We start from the raw sequence: 23,116 nt of genomic DNA, 5'->3' as shown, positions 1-23,116 counted from the left end.
TTCTTCTTTATTCAAGCCTTTTATTTCCTCTCCAAACTCTTTGAAACCAATTTTTTTTTCTTATAAGAAATAGTTCTTATATGATATTTTATAACTAGACCTTTAGCATGCTTCACACAGGCTTTGTTGTGAACACAGATCAGGAATCACCTACTATGTCATCACCTCTTTCCTGCCTTCTAACGAAGGTTTGCTCCCGTTAACCTTAGCATAGCTTTCAGCTCTGTTACCTATTCTACCATTTAACACCCAGTACTGCTATAGAATCATAGAATCATAGAATCTTAGAATAATTAGGGCAGGAAGGGACCTTAAAAATCACCTGGTTCCAACCCCCCTGCCCTGGGTAGGGACATCCCACTAGATCAGGCTGCCCAAGGCTTTCTCCAGTCTGGCCTTGAATCCACCTGGCCTATCATCCAATCTTTTGATGTCTTTCCTGTGGAACGTACATCTCCCTTTTCAAAGTAAAGTTCTCATCTTTAATTATTGTTTCTGAACAATATCTGTATTTTCTACTCCCCTTCCCCCATCTTTACCTTATTCGTCATCTTCCTGTGTTTTGAAGTCCACCAAAATTCCTCATTCAGTAGCATACATGAACAGAATCTTTGTTCAGGAAAATGCTTAATTATGTTTTTCAGTCATGTTTGTACAACTGAGTTAGAAGCACACGTAGCACTGCCTGGGGACCCCTTCCTGTCCTTGGGGAGAACAAGAACTAGGCACAATCTTACTCATTACTCCTTCTCTCTGCCTTTCTCTCTCCCTCTCCTCTTAATGCTCCCCCTCCCTCAGCTGTGGGCAGTATTCCAACACCTCTATGGCTTGAACACGACACAGCTGTATCTGAGTATGGTCATTTCCATCAAAACCTCCTGCGAAATGCCATACTCGGGGTATTGCCAGCAGCTCAGAACAGATGGCCGGATAGGAAGTGTAGCGCTCAATTAAGATTCACTCTAGCACTGTTCTCAGTTTCCATTAGAGTCACAAAAAGTTCAGCCAATGTTTCTGTCTCTTAACACAACTAATCTTCTTTCTGTGTCACCCTATAGGTACATCCTACAAAGAAATGCCTCTTGGTCTGTGTAAAAGGTGGTTTAAAATATTGGCTTAATTGTAGCTGGTGTTAGCTCCAGTGGACACTTAATGGATGTCAATTAAAATCCTGTCAACATGCTGCTACCGCTTTGTCTGCACTCACATCCTCACAGGTGGACACGGAGAACAGGTAGCACAGAACAGAGAATGAAACCGAACACGCGGCCTTCTCAAATGCTCTGTGTGTTTCAGGGTGGCCCATGGATTGTGTTGTTCTTGGGATACAGAATCACAGAATCACAGAATAACCAGGTTGGAAGAGACCCACCGGATCATCGAGTCCAACCGTTCCCATCAAACGCTGCGGTCCTGATGCTTTTTTACTGAAGGATGCACGTCCTGCTCTGAGTAACTGGTAGAGCAGCTCAAGAGCAAACGTGTCAGGGTTTTGGAGTGAATATGATGTGGCAGACCCTATGACTCCCAAGTTTAGTGATATCTACAGCTTTGAGATACTCCTGCTTTAAGCAGAATCTACATTGATATTCCTGTCCACTTGATGCTGGATAAACTCACATGATCTTATCCATTTGATGAATTAAGAAGACGTCTGCTGGTTTCTTACTGTCCAAAGCTCTCCGGCAGGAGCAGGGGTCTCGCCTGAGCCAGAAGCAGAGGATTCAGGCAGGTCCCTCCAGTGCAGGCAGAGCTGTGACTGCCCACAGATCCAGCAGAGGGAAGTGTTGTCCTAAAATACCTGCCCCGGCACCGAGAGCCCTTCTGGTTAACTGCGGGCCACGTTATTGCACCAGGAAAGCAATGACCTGGAGACTGTGCAACGCGATTTATGGGTTCTCAGAAGGAGACAAGGAAGCTCTAGCAAACATCACAAAGAGCAACTGTGATAACAATCAGGATGTGCCAAGGGCTGGCATTAAATGATATAAAGAACTATGAAGCTTATGTGTTTTTTGTTCTCTTTAAGAGAATAAATGGCAGTATGGCATTCTAGAGTTTAAAGGGTTATGACCTGCTGGTTAATGCTTCAGCTAACTATGAAGCTGTAGCGTTTCAGATGGGTCTTGGGAAACAGAGAGTCAGAAATGTGCTTGCTGATCACAAGGGGAGTTGTCAGAGGGTGCTTTAGTCAAAGAATTGGCTCAGCTTCAGATAAACGCTGCCAGCGCAATTGCCAATCACGATGCTGTTGCTCCTGCATCTCCCAGCACTACTGGAGGGTTAAAAGTCCGGTATAACAACACCTCTCTGATATTAAACAGAATGTTCAATAGGAAATATTTTAAAGTACAATTTTGGCTATAAATATTCCTTTCTTAAATATACCTTCCTCTGCTATGTAGCTTTCCCTTTCTCACTGTATCAGATTTGTCAAAATCGTACACCCGAAGGGATTGAAGTAGATGTTCATCACGCCTGTTAGTCACACCGAGCATAACATTTGAAACTGTTCCTTCTTTCGAGATCCAAAGCTGGTTTTGTAACATCTAAATATCAAGTTACAAAAGATCAGAGGATGGCATGATGTGTGGAATGAAACTCAACTTTCCCTGGGTTGCCAAGCTGTTGTTTTTCAGTGTCTTATAAATGGCTGTGACAAAAAAATTGAAAGGGTGTTAGAGCTTGAAGAATGTTCTCCAGATAATGTTGCTCAGAAAAAGAGTAGAAGAAATGAATCCTAAAATAATTGCACTAAGATAACCTCAAAGATGAACTTGATCTGCTGGGTACACAGTCGGGAGCTGCACAGCTATAAACTGCCTTGGTTTCGAGTAGGCGGTGATCACAATATTCCCTTTCCTCATCACTTGGAGATTGGTGGGGTGTGATTGATGAGTTGAGGGCTCCCCTTATGCTCTCCTAGGAGCTGTTCTGCAGCAGAATAAATGAGAACCAAACCTAAAAGCCAGTCTGCAATCTTTTGCTCAAGCAATTATGAACCTTGTGACCGTTAACTTCAATGATCTGTCCTAGTTCAATACTTTCCCCTTTATTTTTAGCACAAATTGTTCTTGGTTTTATAATTCAATTAATCATTAATTCATCTTCCAAGCATATTGCTGACAGAAAGAAAACGTGGCACATGCTGGAGACAGACTTCTCATTTTTGAGCTAGTAGAAAAAAAGGTTATAGAATAAAGTGTGCTTTTATTTATTTTGCTCCCAGAAAGGGGAAATAGTTCCAACAAGGTGAAACGGATGAAGTAATTCCTTAGGGAAACCCTACAAGAGCAGAAGATCTGTTTTGATGATGGAAATAGAGATGCAGTAGGCTAAGGAGGTGGCAGGTCATGAGAGAAGAGGGAACTGGTCTCCTGGGAAGGCTACTGGCCTCTGGCCGCTGTTCTCCCTGCCTCGCCAGTGGCTCCTGGAGCAGTGAGCGCAGACAATGCTGCGCTGCTATCTCTGTGGTGGCAAGAGCGGCTTCTCTGAGGTCAGAAGTGAAACACCCAGCCTAGACCAAACACCAAACCAACTCCCTGCCTCCCTACCAATATAACTGCAAAGCAGCAGAACAAACATATGCTTTTCTCTCCGCAACACACATATTTGCATTAATATTTCCATGTGTTTGGATTACAAAATGAGTGTCCTGGTACCAGGGATTTGTTTCACTTCTGGCTCAACTGCAAGGTCTGTGTTTCAAAACAAGCACATAAAGTATGTTGTATCTCAATCGCTTCTTAAAGATGAAACTGATAATACTAGCAGCTAAACGTGTACCGAATACAGTTGGCAAATGGCTGTTTTTGCAATATTTAATGCCTGTGCTGTTTAAATGAAGGGTGTTTTGTACAACTGTGAGGAAAAGGGATTTGGTGTTTTATAGAGGTAAAGCAATATTTTGAAAATGGACCCTTTTCCCACAAAACCGATGACTAGACAAGCTATAAACATTCCTATAGCAGGAGTATAATTATATTGTAAATAGAGTTCTGAGTAGATTCTTGCAATGGTTTTGCTAATAAATGGGAGTACGGCAGGAAAATTATAATACTTGAGTCGGATGAGCTGTTTGTATGAGTAAGAAGAGGCAGACACAGCCCTTTTATCCCAGCTGTTGCAGAAATGAAGGTAGGAATCAACGTTTTCTTCCAGGCTTTCCTACGTGTGCCCAGCAGAACTGGAGCCTTCGGGCGGCTCGAGGAGGGAGCTGGGGAAAGGGGAGCAAAGTCGGAGAGTTAAACCATCAGCTGGAGCCCTGTGTCTGGCTATGGAGTCCTCAGCACAGGGAGGATGTGGAGCTGGTGGAGCAAGTTCAGAGGAGGCCATGGAGATGATCCAAGGGCTGAGAACTGCTGTGAGGACAGGCTGAGAGTTGGTGTTGTGCAGCCTGGAGAAGAGAAGGCCAATGGCATCTTGGCTTGGATCAGACACGGCGTGACCAGCAGGGCCAGGGAGGTTCTTCTCCCTCTGGACTCGGCACTGGTGAGACCGCTCCTCGAATCCTGTGTTCAGTTCTGGGCCCCTCACCACAAGAAGGATGTTGAGGCTCTGGAGCGAGTCCAGAGAAGAGCAACAAAGCTGGTGAAGGGGCTGGAGAACAGGCCTTGGGAGGAACGGCTGAGAGAGCTGGGGGTGTTCAGCCTGGAGAAGAGGAGGCTGAGGGGAGACCTCATTGCTCTCTACAACTACCTGAAAGGAGGTTGTGGAGAGGAGGGAGCTGGGCTCTTCTCCCAAGGGACAGGGGACAGGACGAGAGGGAATGGCCTCAAGCTCCACCAGGGGAGGTTCAGGCTGGACATTAGGAAAAGATATTTTGTGGAAAGGGTCATTGGACACTGGCAGAGGCTGCCCAGGGAGGGGGTTGATTCCCCTTCCCTGGAGGTGTTTAAGGGACGGGTGGACGAGGTGCTGAGGGACATGGGTTAGTGATTGATAGGAATGGTTGGACTCGATCCGGTGGGTCTCTTCCAACCTGGTGATTCCGTGACTCTGGGGAGACCTCAGAGCAGCTTCCAGCACTGCACGGGGCTCCAGGAGCGCAGGGATGGGCTGAAGGGGAACAGCTTTAAATTGGAAGGGGCAAGATTTAAACGAGACCTTCGGAATAAACCCTTCCCGGCGAGGGCGGGGAGGCCCTGCCCCCCGCCGCCCCTCAGCGCCCCCCCCCCCCGCCATGGCGGCCCCGCAGGTGAGCGGGGCGGAGCTGCCCCCGCGCCCAACGGGCGGTGCCGCCGGTCACGTGGCCGGGCGGGGCGGGGCCCGCGGTGCCGGTTGGAGCCGGAGCCGGCGGGGAGGGAGGGAGAGAGAGAGAGAGGGAGCGGCGGGGACAGCGGCGGACGGTAAGGGGGGGGGGCGGCCACGGACCCACCGACCCACCGACCCCCGGACAGACCCACCGACGGACAGACGGACAGAGGGGCGGATGGAGGGTCAGACGGATGGATGGAGGGGTGGATGGAGGGAGGGACAGGCGACTAGAGGGACGGACAGACGGATGGAGGGACGGACGGATGGACAGGCAGAGGGACAGACGGGTGGATGGAGGGACAGACGGATAGAGGGACAGACAGGTGAATGGAGGGACGGACAGACTGACAGAGCAATGAACAGATGGATGGGGGGACGGACGGCTAGAGGGACATACAGGTGAATGGAGGGACGGACAGACTGACAGACCGATGAACAGGTGGATGGAGGGACGGACGGATGGACAAATGGAGGGATGGGTGGATGGAGAGGGATGTACAGGCAGAGGGACAGACGGAGAGATGGAGGGACAGACAGACGGGTGGATGGAGGGACGGACAGGTGAATGGAGGGATGGACAGATAGAAGGATGGACAGATGGATGGACAGAGGGATGGAGCGATGGACAAATGGAGGGAGGGACAGATAGGTGGAGGAGCAGATGGACAGAGAGGTGGTTGGATGGTCAGACGGATGTATGGATGGAGGGACAGATGGATGGATGGGCAGAGGGAGGGACGGACCCACGGATGAGTACCCAGGTGTGTGTACGGGTAGACAGGCAGACGGATGGATGGACAGACAATTGGGTAGATGGACAAATGTATGGATGGACAGATGGACGTTTGGATGGATGGACTAATGTGTGAACAGGTGTGTGGATGGTTGTATGGATGGACAGATGAATAGATGGGTGAATGTGTGAATGGACAGATGGACAAATGTATGGACGGACGGACGGAAGGGGGAAGGAGGGAGGGAGAGAACAGGGGCCAGGATGGAGCTCGTCTTTCCCAAGGGCAGCACACTGGGTCCTGGCTGCCCCTGCTTTTCCCAGCTGCCCTGGGGGACCGGGATGCTCCCGCTTACCTGCCGCCCCACCGGGACGGAGCCCTTCATGGTGGGGCAGGGGCTGAACCGCGGGCGGTTTGCTGGGCACGTGTCCTCGTGTGACCTGGGTGCTGCGGGGAGGCTCCTTCAGTGGGGAGAGCAAACAGGGCAGGAGGCCTGGCAGCCCTGAGAACCGAGCAGCTCAGCTCATCCCCCTCTCCTCTGCCTCCACTGTGCCTCTTGTCCCCAGTGAGGCTCCTGTTCTTGCAGCAACCAGCTCCTCGCCTGGCTGCTTCTCCTCTCCTCCTGTCCAAGCTGTTTTCCTGCCAGCCTCGCTTTCCGTGGTGAATATGAGGCATCTTCCTCCCTCCAGTTAAGAATTTGTCTGTGGCGAGCGCCGCAATGAACCAGCTCTGCAGGAGTGGTTACAGCAGGCTTCCCTGAAGGTTAATTTTATGTGAAGATTGTCATCAATTACGCTGGTCAGGTAAACTGCGTCTGACTTGGCACCCAGCGTGGCTGCTGAAAGTGATGCCTTTGAGGTGGTGCTGGAAGGAGCCGGGCGCTGCGCGGGCGCTGGCTGTTCCAGGTGCTGTAGCTGCGCGTTCGGCTCTCTCGGTTCCCCTTGTCTCCTTGCTGAAATAAGGTAAAGCAGCAGTTCTTTCCCAGTGTCTCAGAATTCTTCGCTTTGTACCTTTCTAGCAGAGAGGGCGGCAGCTTAGGGCTCGTCAATCTGTCTTGTCCGAGTTCTTAAACTTTCAGGAGGGGGGTGAGAAAAGCCCACAAGGCTTAAGTGTTGAAATCTGAGGGTACGTCACTCCTAGAATTTATTATGCATTGTCTGAGTAAATCGCGTACCTTCTCTTTACTCTGTCTGACTCGACCGACTGAGGATTTACCCGGAGGGGCTTTTCTTCAGTATCTGCGGTGCTGAGCTGGGCAGGGGGCATGAAATGAGAGCAGAAGGGCAAACGGCAGTAATGAAGAGCCAGTAGCCAGGACAGGGTACAAGCTGTCTTATGGGTTTTCCCCAGCGTTTAAAGCATTCTGTGGTAGTTAGATAACAAAATGCTTATCACAGAGTTTTGCGTTAGCATATGTTTTTTACATTAGCATAATATAACTGAGTTTCAGCTTCAGTAGCATTCATGCAACTCGTAGGATTTTGTGGCACTGACGTGTTTGTTCCCTTGTGCTCTGGAGAGATGAGAGTCACTGCTCTGACTCTTGCTTTTTCCGTTTTTTTAGGAAAATAGGAAAAAGAAAGTTTTGGCTTTTGCAAGACACCAACACAGCCGCTCTTTGAAGTGGATGAAAGCCAGTTGAGTAAATTTAGAGGGACCAACAATGCTAATTAAGTGCCCATCAGTATTTCAGTGCTGTAAACCAAACTTTGCAGAGCAGGATGTCACTGCCGAAGAAGTATTTTGATAACGAATTTCTGGATGGAGGGCGGAGGGGGCAACCTTTTTGTTCCTTCAGCTGCTACTCTGCCTGCTGTGCTGCGCCCGACACCAGTAATGCTGCTTCAGCTCATGATACCTGCTGCCAAAGCCATAAAGCTTCCCTCACCTAGGATTAGAGGTGGACGTTGTACGTGACTGAGGGGTAAGGTGTGGTTTATACCGGTCGCTGTTGCTGATCAAAGTGTTTTACACCGCTGTCTGCCTGCTGTGGGCTGTATTTATCCTTTCCGCAGGCATCCAGCTGTTCAGCTGCTGTCCCGCAAACAGAGCTGTTCTGCCTGGTGCTCCTAGAGTTATTCTGTTTAAAGACGTGTTAGAAGTCTGTGCTTATGAAGACTTTTAGTTCAGTAGCTGTGTAGAAAGGCGAAGAACGTAAAGTGGATTTAATATTCTAATATTTAAATGTGCTGTAGTTTTAATGTTTAAGTGGTATAGATTACATCTTGGTTTAGCAACATGTATCTATTATTAACTTGCTAATAACTGACTCATAAATAATGTGTTTCTAACTAGTGACAGGCTACAGTGTGCCTTGTCTAATACATGTTTGTATCCTGTGTGGAATGAGTCCAGTGACACATTACAAACTCCTAACTGTGCTTTGTGGTAGCTGGTAAGTGTAGCTGAGGGGCTGTGGCCTGCTTTTCATTAACCCTGCCACTGCCACATGGGACAGCCAGCCTCATTAATGCCAGAAAAATGGTTATAAACCATGTCATCTTCAGTTATTTGTAACTAAAATGCTTATTTGTATGAAGTACTTGTGTATGCATTCCAATTAGAGTTGTTCCAGACCTGGCAAGCCGGCTTCAGCTTATTGTAATTCATAGAATAGTTTGGGTTGGAAAGGACCTTAAAGATCATCTAGTTCCAACACCCCTGCGATGGGCAGGGACACGTCTCGCACATAATTGTGCTTGGGGTTGGTGATTCTTTTCCCAAAGAGCTGTTAATGTGCTACAAACTGGTTCTGGATGGAATTTCTAGCTAGGTGAAATCAAACTGTCATTCAGTATTGAAATACAGTGTTACAATGCTTATGAATCGTTTCCCCCATGGTTTGATTTAAAGTCACTGATATGAAAAGGCTTCCTAGCAGTGTGGTACCTTGGAGAGAAAGGCAGATGATACAAGAAAGGTCCTGCAAATGCACTTTGGGGTGTAGCGCTGGCACACCCTCCTCCAGCGCACGCCAGAGAGGATTTAGGGTCTTTCAGCAATCAGAAGGAAATTGTGGAAATAGCTCGTAATGGAGTAGTCTTCAATTTAATTCTCAGTGGTTCTGTTCTATTTCAAAACAGTGTCTTCACACACCCAGAATTAAATTATGTGAGTGCATTTCCATCCAAAGGGCTCAGCTTGTGAGTATGCTCTGATACTGGAAACCGTAGTGCAGTTTCTTGTACTGGAATTGAGAACTTAGTTGGTTGCGAGAAACTAAAGGGATTAAAAATGCCCCTGGGGGATCCAGTGCTACCAATAAAGAAAGTGGTAGTAGTGCAACCTGGGTTTGTTGCTGCTAATTGTTATAGGCTTGAGATGTCTTTACAAACACTGTCTGGGAGATACTAGCTTGAGCTGTGGCTTGCACAGCAGCTACTGAACTTGTCGTGTAGTTTACTCAGGCTTAATTAATGCAACATTGATTTTAAAGCAGTCACTTAAAATCCCGGGAAATATAACCTCTGATTTCCCAGGCATTATTGCCTTGGTTTTCTGGGGTAAGTATTGGTATTCTATGAGTAGTTCAGGCTGTCGAATATTTATTCAGATATTTTCTGGTAGCTAAAGTTTATCTGCACGCAAACGTAAAGGTCTACTGAGCTGGAATTGAAGAACTGCAAATTTAGACTCTATTGCTGAAGTATTTATCCTTTAAAATTAATTTTCCCATCTGAGTGAAAGCAGAATCTCGATGTGCATTTATTGTGTAATCCGAAATATTTTAAGAAGGAAGGGCATCTGAAAAGATTTAACTAAACTCTGCCTGTTCCTAGGCTGTGTTTAAATTATTAACAAGATAAACTGTCACTTCTGACCCATGGCCATGGAAGTGTGAAACTTATTATTGCTTTGCCAGTGCCTTTGCAGTATGGGAAAGCTGCTTTTGATGTAAAAGTTTTTTATTAAACATTAACATTGTGTAAATACTAACTTTGCAATGACACTGACTCAAAGGCAGGGAAGAATCGAAACGTTGCTTAATTGAAGTGTGATGGGATATATCAATAGTCAAGGGCTTTACTGGAGTTGATAAAAGTAGCATCTGCTTTGCTTCAAACTATTATCCAGTTACTTACAAATATGGGACTAGAGATGTTTTTTAATTCAAAGTTCTTAATTGATTGATGTGATGATATAGCCTTGACTCTTGTTTTTGAAGTCGTTAAACTTGGCTTTGTCCCAAAAAGTGTTTTTCTTGTAATACTGTGATCTGAAAAAGCTTGCCAGCTGCCCCTCAGAAAGGTGAGTTGGTGCAGCAGGCGATTGTTGCACAGCGTCCTCGGGCTTGATGGAAGCATAAAGAGTGAACGCAGGCGCCGAGCTAACTTTGTGTTTGTTCAGGAAACAAAGCGGGATTACTGCGGGTTTACCTTGGTATTTGGGGCTGATCACTTGTACACAGCTCTGAAACTTGGCATTGTTCTAGGATCTTCTGATCAGTGTAACGCCGATCCTAGCTCTTGGGGTCACAGGCGAATGTGCAGTTCTCGGGCTGCGGGGCTGCGCTTGGAAGTTGGTATGAGATTGGAACATACACGGTTATACAGCGTGTGCGATGGGAAATCCATCCTTTGGTCCTTGCATCTCATTTAAAGAAAAGAAGATGTAGCTGAGAGATTTTACAATTGGAGAATTTGAAGTAGAGACATAAAGAATGACTTGCATGGAGCTGCTCAAATAGTTAGAGGTACACATCCTGATTAACTTGGTATGGTTATTGTATGGGAAAGCAGGGTTTGAGCTGGGAAAATAATGTAGAATGGAAGTTCTGAATATCTAAGCCCACTGGATTTCAGTACTCTGCTACCTGCAAAGCTAGCAAGACTTCCTGTGGTGTAGAATGCTGGTCCCTTCCATCTCTGTGTAAATACAGTGCTGTTGAGCTCCTTTACCTAGAAGTATCCAGTTGGAAACTGAGCACGCTTCAGTTCATACATCAGTACGCGTGGTGTTACATTACCATATGGTGAATTATGTTGATAGCCTACTTAGAGCAGCATGATATCCTGTGGGCTACAAAATTGACCTAAATGCTTGCCTGACTTCTTAAATAGGATGTGTAGTCTGCTCTGCGTGGTGACTACTCCTGGTGGTAATTGAGAAATCCATTCCAAGCTCATTGAAGTACTCCAAGGCTTCTCCTTCTGAGGATATTTCCTTCTTTCAGCCTTGTTTCCAATGAGGTTCCAGGAGTTGTCTTGGCTCTTGCAAGGCTCTCTGGCCATTTATGAAAAGAACACTGAAAATGGAAGCGGGTAAATGAGCAATTCACAGAATCACAGAATCACTAGGTTGGAAAAGACCGCCAGGATCATCGAGTCCAACCATTCCTATCAACTACTACACCATGTCCCTCTTCTCTAGGCTAAACAACCCCAGCTCCCTCAGCTGCTCCTCGTAAGACTTGTTCCCCAGCCCCTTCACCGGCTTTGTTCTTCACTCCGGGTGATGCTGATCCTTTGAGCGCATTGCTGGGGGTGATGTGGTCCAGTACTTCAGTGCTCTCACAGCCCTGTTTCACAAACCCATTAACATTTCATTAAAAGTGGGTTTGTCTATGAGGAGATAATGGATACATGCTTTGGATGTGCTTGGCTTCAAATTAATTTGTAAAACAGTCTTTTGTACTGCTTGGGTGAGATTCTGCTTGTGTACTTGTGTCTCCTGTTTGAGACTTAAGGTGAACTCACTTTCTGTTGCTTTACCTTGTGTACTTCGTTATGGGCTGTCCCATAACGCCAAGCTCCAACAGGCAGTTCTTTGGGCTCTCAGAGGTGTAGGGATACTTAAGGAGTAGCAGGAACGCGTGGCTATCTCCTGCTTTTTATTCAATACTGAAGTTTTTGCTTGCTTGAAAGTGTTATGAGGCTGAAAAAGGAGGCTGAGGGAAGGTAGCACCTCGCTTCAAATACTGACCTCTTTGTGCTGAGAATGAATGGGATGTGATCAGACCGCGTGGTGCCACGTAACAGAGATCTGGGACTTGTTCTTTGTTTCAGTTTGTTCAGGCCTCTGTTTTTACTTGATGAGAATTTCAGAAGTGCTCTTCTGGAAGATGATCTCTTGGTTTGTTTTGCACCAAGAGGTGCTGGTCCGCAATGATCTCAGTAAGAGAGATACTCGGGCTCTGCACGGTATCGTTTAAAACGCTGCTTGTTGGATTTGACACAAGAAAGAAAGAGAATAGTGTAGATAATCTTACATCACTTGCAGCTGGTAACGCGAGCTGCACAGCATCGAATGAGCCTTCTCCCCTGGTGCAGCGCAGCCTGCCTGCAGAGAGAGTTACCTCGTTTTGATCGCTTGAGCTATTACAGAATTTTCTGATGAGAAAGCAGCTCTTTGCATCGTTTCTGCTGTCAGCCAGGAAGGGTGTTCACAGGAGAACTCGCTGCACTTCTTGATAAAGACAAGGACACACAAGTGGTGTAATCGCCGGTACCAAGTGGGAGCTGCCTGCTGGCTCCTCTGTTCAGAGCTGGCTGAGGTTATCCTGCAGCCAAGAGCTGGGCACGGCACAGGGGGTCACCGGTGCCTCCGTGTGCCGTGCTCTTCGGGCAGAGCTGCTACAGCTCGTTAGTCTTTGCTCTTTTGAAAGCCTTATGGAACCCTTTCCAGCTATTTTTTATCTGTTAATGAGTTTTGCTCTGTTTCTTTAGGAATTGCCAAGCAGACTCGTCATGGCAGAGCTGTTTGTCAGCGGGTAATACCACTGTGGAGCTTTGCCAGTCTCTTTCTGTTCATAATTTACTTTTGAAAGGGGAATATGTGAAATGTACAGCTGCTTGAAGAGATGTACAGTAAGTTACGTTATTATGTAGCTTAATATAAAGACAGTAATAAGTCTTGTGCTTTTAAAGCAAAACAAATTGAAGTAAAGCTCTTTTTGAATTTGGATTAGACTGCAAGATAAAGTATTTCTCTTGCATTAAGCATACCAGGGAAAGGAAGTGATAGAATAAAGATGGGTATTCTGATTTTAGGTGAAGCTTCCTTTAAGATATTTTTTTCACCTACTGTAAGGGCTTTTGTGTTGAGCCTGAGAGTAACCCATGTAAAGGAAAAATCTAAGTATAGCCTAAATTACTAGATTTTAGACTGAAAACGCATTTAAAGGCTTTTTTTCCCAAGGGATTATATAGCTACCTAGTCTTAAGCGAGCAGCCTTCTCCAAGGACCTCTGCTTCAGCTGCGTAAGGCCTTGCTGCTCCACGTCTTGTGTTCAGCAGCTCTGTCCCGAGAGCAGGAGCGCTTAGGAAAGGCGAGGCCTGTGGTTAATCCAGACACAGATGGCTGAGGTTGTCCACAGTTGTAGTTTGATCGTTCAGAAGGTTGATACGGAAAATTTGTAATAAGAGTTAGTGCAGTGTTGAACCTCCTGTGCTTGAGGAACGCGCTGGTTGGTGTGGAGTGCGGGAATATCTTCACGTTTATTTTAAATACAAAAGGATAAGCGCTTATACATGTTTAATTAGCACCCCTGACCTTCTTTGGGAGGAACTGGAAAGAAGCTTTCTCTAATCTTGTTTGTGTGTTGTTCAGCGGAGTACGGGTACAGAAATACAATCCCCCTCGGAAAGGTCCTGCAGCCGAGCCTGCGTGCGCCTGGAAGCGGCCAGAGCACAGATTCCGAGTGACCGCAGAGCAGGTGATTGGAGCAGCCTGTCGCTTCTCAATAGGAGGCTTCAAGAGGGAAGAGGCAGTTACCTGCACGCATCTGCTGGGAGTGTGTGAGAGGATCATTCCCTGTGACCCCAGCCCTGCCCCAGAGCTCCGGCAGCGCCTGGCTTTGGTGTTCCGGGAGCGCTTGAAAAAGGAATGGTAGGATGCCAGTAGAAGGGGAAGCTTTAGCCAGGGAAGATGTGCGTTGGGTGAGGAGTGTGTGTGGGGTAAAGCTTCTTACGTTCTTCCTTTGGGAATATTCACAAGAGGTCATTTGCCAGTGGAGGTCCAGGCTGTAAACAGCGACCAAATGGCAGATGTGAAGTGGCCTTTCCAGCAGGGGAGGGCGAGGGGGGCGTCGGATGCTTATAGATATTATTTGTCAAAATGGTAGTCTTTTTTCATATTCTGGATGTTTCTGTTGATCAGTTTTTTTTAAGTCTTGCAGTAACTAGAAATTGCCTCGATATTAATGATCTTTATTAGTTTAATTTTCCTGGCCTGCGTCTCTGTCCTGGTCTGGGGTAACTCTCCTGAAGTCACCGCTTAGCCTGGGGCTAAACTTCTGTCTCTCATCTTCTAAGAAGGATTGCCAATTGAATTAGGCCACTTTGAAAAGCTTTTATGGGTTGAAAGCTGCTGGGGAGGAGATTTTTCAAACCCATTACTGGTCAGGGTTATTCCATTTGATCAGTCACTCCTGGCATACAGATGGGATTGGAGAGAAAGCTGTCTGTAGCAAAGTTATCATTAATAATTCACATGTCTATATTATACTTCATATACTTCTCTGACAGGAAGCTTTATTTCATATATATAGAATTGTAAGGAATACACGTGCTTCATAGGGAGGCTTCAAAAAGTAGGTGTTAACGAGACCAGAAATCAGATATTTAAATACTTAATTCCTAGAAAGTGTTGTCTGACCACAGTGAGGATGTACCCTTTTCTCTGGGATATGTGATAGGGTCTAACAACTTCCCAGCTCAAGGCAGGGAGGTGACAGAGAAAGCACTTCATAGAAACAGACCCTGCAGAGTCACCTGGGTCAGTCCCACTCAGAGCTCTCAGTCGGTGTAAAACCAAACCACTTTTTGTTTGAGCATCACAGCATTGCTTGAAGAAGGTACATTTGGTTTGTATTTTCTCAAGTACACCGACATGTTTTTAATAGACTTGGCTTAAGTTCTGTTTTCTGGTTTTCTTGCTATAATTAGAGAGGAAATAGTAAATGGTAATGGTTTTATTGTACTCTGAATGCTGTCCCTTATACTCCAAGAGCCTTAATTACTCCTCAAAACGGCTCTTGTTACCAGAGAGCATGGCTCTTTGTATGAAAGTGCAAAGGACGCCTGTGCATTATTAAATTGTGCTACGTGTAACTTTCTTTAATGAGCATTTAGAGATACAAAACATCTTAAACCCTTAGTATCTGCTCAAGTCCCTGATGAGGTTCACGTCTGTCAGGAAAAAGAGTTGCTCATATCCTCAGGCTAATTAAACCTTTTGCACTTTAGCGCCAATTTAGCGATCACTTTGACTTTTCAGATGTTTTCCTTTGTTAAAAATACACTATTTATACCTTTTGCTCTTGCTTTGTTGAATCATTCAGCACATTTTTCTTTTAGTGTGTTCTTTACAACTTCAACAGGGGTCCCAAGTCTCCTTGTTGTAACAAAGTTCCACTGAGAACAATTGTCTGGGTTTAATTCTAGGTTGGAAAGGACAAAAAAACTTCTGACTTTTTCTTGTCTACGTTCAAATCAAACATATTTTGCCTTGAATTCAGACATGATCCAGATCTACCTTGCTGAATAAAAGCATCAGTTTGAATGGGCTTAGTACCTTTTTGTGCTCTTTTATCTGTGAGTTTATAGTCAAACACCAAAGAATTATATCAAAAGAACTCATATTAAAGGTGTTTACGAATGTTTTTTTGCAAGATGAGCTGGAGTAGTTGAATAAATCGCTGTTTCTTAGCTATTGTTTGAGCATCTCAGCTGCAGGACTAGTGGCTTGATGTAAATACAGAAACTGTTGAGCATCAATGGCTTGTGGTGCTTAGAAAGGGGATGATGACAGAGCTGTCACTTTATCTCTGCTTTGGGAAGAGCGACTTTCAGATGGCGACAAGTAAATATTTGTCCAGGTGACACCTTAAATTATTCTACCTAGATCTTGTAGATCTGGTGAGCTCTTTTGCTCATTAAAAGCTGGACCTTTAAAGCACTGCCATGGAAGAATTAATGAGCTGTTGTTCTATTACATGGTTATTGGAGTCCAAATATTTGATGATGTGATGGCAATTTCTTTTCTCCCCAGGAGTGCATCACAGCCATCCTGTCCTCCTTTGGCTGCTTTCCCTCCAGTGGGCCTGGTGAGTTTCTACATTCCGTTAAAAGCACCTTTGTCAGTGCAAGAAGGGTTCACTTATTTTCAGCCATTCTTGTCCTTTCAGATGTGAATGTGGAGTAAGAATCAAGTTCTACCTTAGTTCAGCTGTTGTTAGTCAGTTTATAGCAGCTTGTCAACTCTCTTTGCAGCTGAAATGTCTGGTACCAGTATATTCAGAAAAATACAGAACATCCCCGTTGCTTTGGCTCTGTACTGCTTAACAAATCACAGAATTATGGAATTGTTGAGGCTGGAAAGTGCTCTCGGCTCATCCAGTCCAGCCCTCAGCCCAACCCCACCGTGCCTGCTAAACCGTGTCCCCAAGTGCCACAGCCACACGCTTTTTGAACCCTTCCAGGGATGGAGACTCCCCCACTGCCCTGGGCAGCCTCTGCCAGGGCTTCACCACTCTTTTGGTAAAGGAATTTTTCCTGATATCTACACTAAACCACTCCTGGTGCAACCATTGCCTCTCGTCCTATCGCCTGGTACTTGGCAGAAGAGACTAGCACCCACCTCGCTCCAACCTCCTTTCAGGCAGTTGTAGATAACAGGCTTTATAGTAAGTTTTCTCCAGAGCTGGTATTGCCAGTGACACTGGATAGTTTACTGATGTGTTTCCGGATATAAAATAGGAGCCTGTGGTTTTGAGAAACAAGCCTTTCTGCCAAAGGTTGGTATATCAAAATTACGACTGAATTCTACTTCTTGAAGTCTTGCATGTTGCATATTTTATTTTCACTTAGTTATTTGGTGAAAAAGAAAGCGTTACTTCCCCATCTAAACAGGATGAGCTGTAGGTGGTTTCCTGTTTTTTTGCGTTGGCGTGACTGTGCAATACTTGAATTAACATTCTACATGACTGTATGTGTATCAGAGAGTGCAGGGAGAGGACGAGGGGGAACGGTTTAATGGTTTTCAGCTGAAAAAGGGGAGATTGGGATGAGATCCTGGGAAGAAATGTTTTCCTGCAAGGGTGGGGAGGCCCTGGCCCAGGCTGCCCAGAGCAGTGGTGGCTGCCCCATCACTGGAGGGGTTCAGGGCCAGGTTGGATGGAGTTGGAGCCCCTGATCCAGTGGGAGGTGTCCCTGCCCATGGCAGGGGTGGCACTGGATGGGCTTTGAGGTCCCTTCCAACTCAAACCATTCCATCATTCTATCTTCTGTTCCATTTCATAGATCTGTAACAAAGCAGAGCTTAACAGATCCCGATATCTGTGATAAGGCAGTAGTTCTAATGAAAGCTGAAGTGTTTGCTCTTTATTTATGAAGCCATTAAAAATTAAAGTATTTTCAATGTTTTCTCCATCTAGAATGAAGACAAATGTAAAGATGGCATGTCCAAGGAATTTTAAAAGGTGTAGACCTCCAGACTGAATAGTGCTGTGTATTTTATTCTCTTTAATTAGTAAAGTAAGTATGAATCAGACCTATGCTGCTGGGAGTTAGGTGTGCCATTTTTATATATATGACAAGATTGGGCAATAACGAGTTGCGTTAGCTTCCTTTTCATGCTGTCAGGATAGTTAATTCTCTTGATGGGTGAAGATGGAGAATTATATAGGAGATTATGTAATGCAAAACTGCTGTCTTGAGAATTTTTGTGTAGTCTTTAATTGGGTGGAATGCTTTAACCCAATAGAATATTCTAAATTAGAAGAGCCATGGTGTTAATATATCGCTCTGATTTTGGAATTCTTCATAAGTAAGAATTAGCTTTTGCTGGTGAGTTGGGACAGGGGTGAGAGACTGCTAGTGATATATCAGACACTTCTGTAACTGATACCTGCTTGTTGCTTCTGCTTGAACAGCACCCAAATGTTTGGTCAAGATACACTTTCTCCTCATCTCAGCTGCTAGTTTGGTTTAAATTTTTGCATTCCGAGTAACTTAAAGTAAATCAGGTGATGGCTGGGGTTAAGTGTCGGGAGTTCTTGGGTTCTTTTGCTGCGTGCTGGGTGATAAGCTAAATGTTACATGTATTTAAACCTGAGAAAACAGTAATAAGTTTCAAATGTTTAATGGTGAGTTAAATTGTTTTTAACACTCTACTAAGGATGTCTTTTCTTTTTTCTTCTACCAGCTGCTGTTCTCTCCCAGGTGAAAGTCATGATCACGCTAACAGAACTGAAATTCTTAGCAGATGCCCAGTCATCCAACCACATACTAAAGCCATGGTGGGATGTCTTCTGGTATTACCTCACCATGATAATGCTGCTAGTTGCTGTGCTCGCTGGGGCTCTCCAGCTTACTCAAACCAGAGTATTGTGTTGTCTTCCTTGCAAGCTAGACTTTGACAATCATTGTGCTGTGCCTTGGGATTTAGTTAAAGCCAACCGTAACATGTCGGCTAGATCTATAGCCCAGATCATCTTCTCGCTTAAAATGAAGAACGACCTCCATCGGCAGCAGTATTCCTATATCGATGCAATATGTTACGAGAGACAGCTTCACTGGTTTGCCAAATTTTTTCCATACCTAGTGCTTCTACATACCTTTCTTTTTGCAGCTTGCAGTAATTTCTGGCTTTACTACCCTAGTACAAGCTCCAGGCTTGAGCACTTCATAGCCATCCTTCAGAAATGTTTTGATTCTCCATGGACAACGCGTGCCCTCTCAGAAACAGTTGCTGAGCAGTCTGTGAGGAAGCCGCCCACAGCCAAACCGAAAGCAGCGATTTCATCACCCGGGAGTTCCACGGATGTAGGGGCCAGCAGACAGTCTCTGCCATATCCACAGCCTGGCTTGGAAACAACTGGAAGAGAAAATACTTCAAGTGTTCTTGACAAAAAAGAAGGGGAACAAGCTAAAGCGATATTTGAGAAAGTGAAGAAATTCCGTGTGCACGTTGAAGAGAAGGATATCATATATAGAGTGTATATGAAACAGATTATAGTGAAAGTTATTCTATTTGTAGTAATAATAATTCATGTCCCCTACTATTTATCATTTATTACACTTGAAATCGATTGTGTAGTTGATGTTCAGGCCTTTACAGGCTACAAAAGGTACCAATGTGTTTATTCGCTAGCAGAAATTTTTAAAGTTTTGGCTTCGTTTTATGTGGTTTTAGTGATCCTCTATGGCTTGACTTGTTTGTACAGTTTGTGGTGGATGCTGAGAAGCTCACTTAAGCAATATTCTTTTGAGAAGCTGAGAGAGAAGAGCAATTACAGCGATATACCTGATGTAAAGAATGATTTTGCATTTATTCTCCACTTGGCAGATCAGTATGATCCTCTTTACTCCCAACGATTCTCAATATTCCTGTCTGGTTTGAGTGAAAACAAACTGAAGCAGATAAACCTTAACAATGAATGGTCAGTGGAAAAACTGAAAAGCAAACTCGTGAGAAACGCCCAAGACAAGATGGAACTTCACCTTTTCATGTTAAGTGGTCTTCCAGACACCGTCTATGAACTGACGGAAATAGAAGTCCTAACCCTGGAACTTATTCCTGAAGCCAGACTCCTTCCGGCCGTGACCCAGCTGGTCAGTCTCAAAGAGCTGAATCTTTATCACTCGTCCCTGACTATGGATTATCCAGCAGTCTGCTTTTTAGAAGAGAACCTGAAAACATTGCACCTGAAATCGAGTGAGGTGGGAAGAATTCCCTTTTGGGTCTTTCATCTCAGAAACCTACAAGAATTGTGCTTAACAGGATGTTTCATGCTAGATCATCACAACTCCATATACAATGACAGCTTTCAAGGGCTAAAAAATCTGAGATCAATTAGCTTAAAAAACAACCTTTCCCGTATACCTCAAGAGATTACGGATCTCATGCCTTCTCTGCAACACTTGTCAATCAACAATGAGGGAAATAAACTGATAGTGCTGAATAACCTGAAGAAGCTGGTAAACCTAAGAACCTTGGAATTGATCTGCTGTGATTTAGAGCGCATCCCCCATCCCATTTTTACCCTAAACAATTTGCATGAGATCGACTTAAAAGAGAATAATCTCAGAACAGTGGAAGAAATAATTAGTTTTCAACATCTTAAGAACCTTTCTTGCTTAAAATTGTGGCACAACATTATTTCGTATATCCCAGTGCAGATTGGTGCGTTACTAAACCTGGAACAATTGTATCTAAATTATAATAATATTAAAAATGTTCCATTGCAGCTGTTTCTTTGTAGAAAATTACACCATCTGGATCTTAGCTATAATAAGCTAACTTCGATCCCTGAAGAAATCTGTTATCTGACCAATCTCCAGTACTTGGCTTTGACAAAAAACCACGTAAGTAGAACTTTGAATTACTGCTTTGAACAAAAAACACGAACTCAATTATTGCCTTAACCTACTATTTCTTCTGGAACAGCCTCTGGTTCAAAATGCTTTTGTGGCGTTCATGATTAAGGTAAACCTAGGAAAGCTGAAAAAGAAGTGGTGCTTTTTTAACTACTCAGAATTTGGTGTCATCAAAGCTTATGTAATACTAAATAGAATGGGTTTGGTTGGAAAAGACCTTTAAGAACATCAATTCCAGCCATCGATCCAGCCCTGCGAAGTCCACCACGAGACCGTGTCCCCACGTGTGACGTCTGCTTGCTCGTGCCTGCTCTGTAGCAGCTGCAGGGCTCTGCCCCAGAGGTGATGTAGGTTCAGACAGCTGCAGAATGGCACCTTTCCCTGCATCTGTCTATCCTACAGAGTGTTTTAATGGAAGTGAGCAGTGTGAAATTGTTACCTTAATGTCAGACTGAATTAGCTGTCGATTCACCGCTGCTTTGAGCAGCAGCTCGGCTGGCTGGGTAGGGGGAAAAATAATTAGACCTGGTAGCCTTGTCAGCAGTGCTAAACTGTCTGGCTCACTAGCATGGGGTCCAGGCTGGAGACATCAGGCTTCTTGGGAGGTGGATAGTTGTTTCCAGTGGTGGGGTTGATACTGGATGCTGGAGCAGGGCTCAGGCCCTGCTGCACCGCACCGATAACTGCTTGTGTGGGTTTCCCAGCACAGGAGCTGCCGCCGTCTGTCTGCAGAGTCTGTGTGTTCTCCATTCAGTGATTCCTAGGAGACAGTGGCCTGTTCATCTCCCCTGCCACAGGCACACGTGGGTGTGCTGCCCTCCGTGCCCATGTCTTGACTCCTGCTGGTAGCTAAGTGTCTCCACGACTAAACAAGTACATAAAACCAGTGTTCTCCAGCACTTTCTCATGTGATAGAAGCACTACAGCTTCCCCTTTCCTTACCCTCCCATAAACTAAGAGGGGTTTGGGGTTTTTTACCCTAAAACCCAGGAAATGTCGAAACATGCAGCTGTTTTCGTTTCATTTTATGTGGGTTTAGTGATCCTCTGTGGCTTAACTTGCACTTAGCAGTTTGTGGTGGATGTTGAGAGGCTTACTTAAGCAATATTCTTTCAAGAAGTTGAGAGAGAAGAGCAATTACGGCAATGTACCTGATGTAAAGAATGATTTTGCTTGGCAGCTCAATATTATCCTCTCTGTTCCCAGCAGATACACTATAATACACTATACACTAAAGCCAACAACTTCTAATGTGCATTATTTTTGTTTATCTCTTTCCTTTTTTCTAGATTGAAATGCTACCTGATGGATTATTTCAGTGCAAAAAGCTGCAATTTCTTCTCCTGGGCAATAACAGTCTGATGGATTTGTCCCCTCATGTGGGTCAGCTACTGAATCTCCTTCACTTAGAGCTCATTGGGAACTATCTCGAATCGCTTCCCGCTGAACTGGAAGAATGTCAGTTCTTAAAGCGGAACAGCCTAATTGTAGAAGAAAGGTTGTTAACAACCCTCCCACCTCGCGTAAGAGAGCGCCTGCAGGCAAGCTCAGAGAAGAGCTAATTTAAAAATGAAACTCTGCATTATTGCATTCTAGAAGCCTTTTGTTTTACCTCTCTCTAAAGATCTGGAGAGAGGTGAAGGGGAGAAATTCACAAATCAGTCTTAAATGCATTGATTGTATTGGAAAAGAGAAATTTATTTAGATTCAAACTCAAAGTGCAGCCTTTAACAGGTAGTCATGCATTTGGAAAAGCTGAAATATGAATTGTTGGGTTCTACTGGTTGAAATGATTCAGTGAAATCTTTATCGTGGTGTTGAAACGGAGGAGTTAACTGCCTGGCTGTCATGACAATGTATATACTCTTTTCCTATGGGAATTTTTTCTGTTGATAGTTATCATATTAAACAGTTTAATCTCCTGCTGTAAGAGGTCTAAGAACTGCCTGGAATTAGTTTCTAAACACAAACTCCTCACTAACTTAGAATACGTGAAAGTAAGAGTTTAAACTACTTGAGCAGTTCGATTGCATGGGATCTACTGAAAGTAATTTTTCAACATACCTTAATTATTAACTCTTTTGGGCAGTACAGAGCATTAATTGTGTAAGATGCCATTTGATTCTTGCTATTAAACCAGTTGGACAATAATATCCGAATTGTTGCCTAGGAGCTGGGAGAGATCAGAAGAATCTGGAGTGACTGTGCGTGTGTCCTAGACAACAAATCTAACCGGACTGTTCTTTGTAGGTAACGATGGCAAACAGAACGCGATAGAGTTAAAGTTGTCTTCTGTATGTTGTGAGCATCCCGGGTGTTAGTGTAGCATGTGTTGCTGTTTAACGTTGTTATAATTTCTTGCGACTGCCTCAGCGCTCCTTCTCCACACCCAGGTGCTGCGTTTTGGTGGCTGGGGAGAGGATGAAGGAGGTTTGGATGAGATAGGGCCAGAAAGAGTTCAACCAAACCAAATAATCACACGGCTTATAAGCACTTGGGAGGGGAAAACAGGAAGCGTTATAAGCTTTGCCTCTTCTAGGGATGTAATAATTTCTTAAGTTATAGTGGTGGAATGAGCTCTTATGCCATCCTTAATACTTGCAAAATTGGATGGAAATAAAATGGTTCCTGTCTTCATTCTTCTGCTGTGTTCTGTTTTATTGTATTTGAAGTCTTAACTCTCATGATGTTTATCTCGTTCACTAAAAACATAAGTTCTGCCCCTGGGGAAGAAAAAAACATTCTTTCCAAAAACACATTTGAAACCTTTTTGTAGTGTATTTGAAGTTTTCAAACCCAATCTCAATT

At 44.7% G+C, this 23,116-nt stretch overlaps 2 protein-coding genes across 3 annotated transcripts in view; one reads left to right on the top strand and one right to left on the bottom strand.

Annotated features, from left to right (window-relative positions):
• Positions 1-23,116, bottom strand: part of KYAT3 (kynurenine aminotransferase 3) — a 237,203-nt gene that overhangs the window by 25,155 nt on the left and 188,932 nt on the right. The gene's annotated exons all lie outside the window — the stretch shown is intronic.
• Positions 15,877-22,945, top strand: LRRC8B (leucine rich repeat containing 8 VRAC subunit B). Its single transcript, XM_069862817.1, has 4 exons — positions 15,877-16,035; positions 17,365-17,464; positions 18,135-20,296; positions 21,598-22,945. Exons 3-4 carry the CDS (start codon positions 18,161-18,163, stop codon positions 21,868-21,870), a joined length of 2,409 nt encoding a protein of 802 aa, XP_069718918.1. The 5' UTR covers positions 15,877-16,035; positions 17,365-17,464; positions 18,135-18,160; the 3' UTR covers positions 21,871-22,945.

Source organism: Phaenicophaeus curvirostris, chromosome 8 (assembly GCF_032191515.1).
Source record: "Phaenicophaeus curvirostris isolate KB17595 chromosome 8, BPBGC_Pcur_1.0, whole genome shotgun sequence".
Taxonomy (NCBI): Eukaryota; Metazoa; Chordata; class Aves; order Cuculiformes; family Cuculidae; genus Phaenicophaeus; species Phaenicophaeus curvirostris.
The sequence above is the reverse complement of the archived record's forward strand: the minus strand, read 5'-3'. Positions and strand labels throughout refer to the sequence as shown.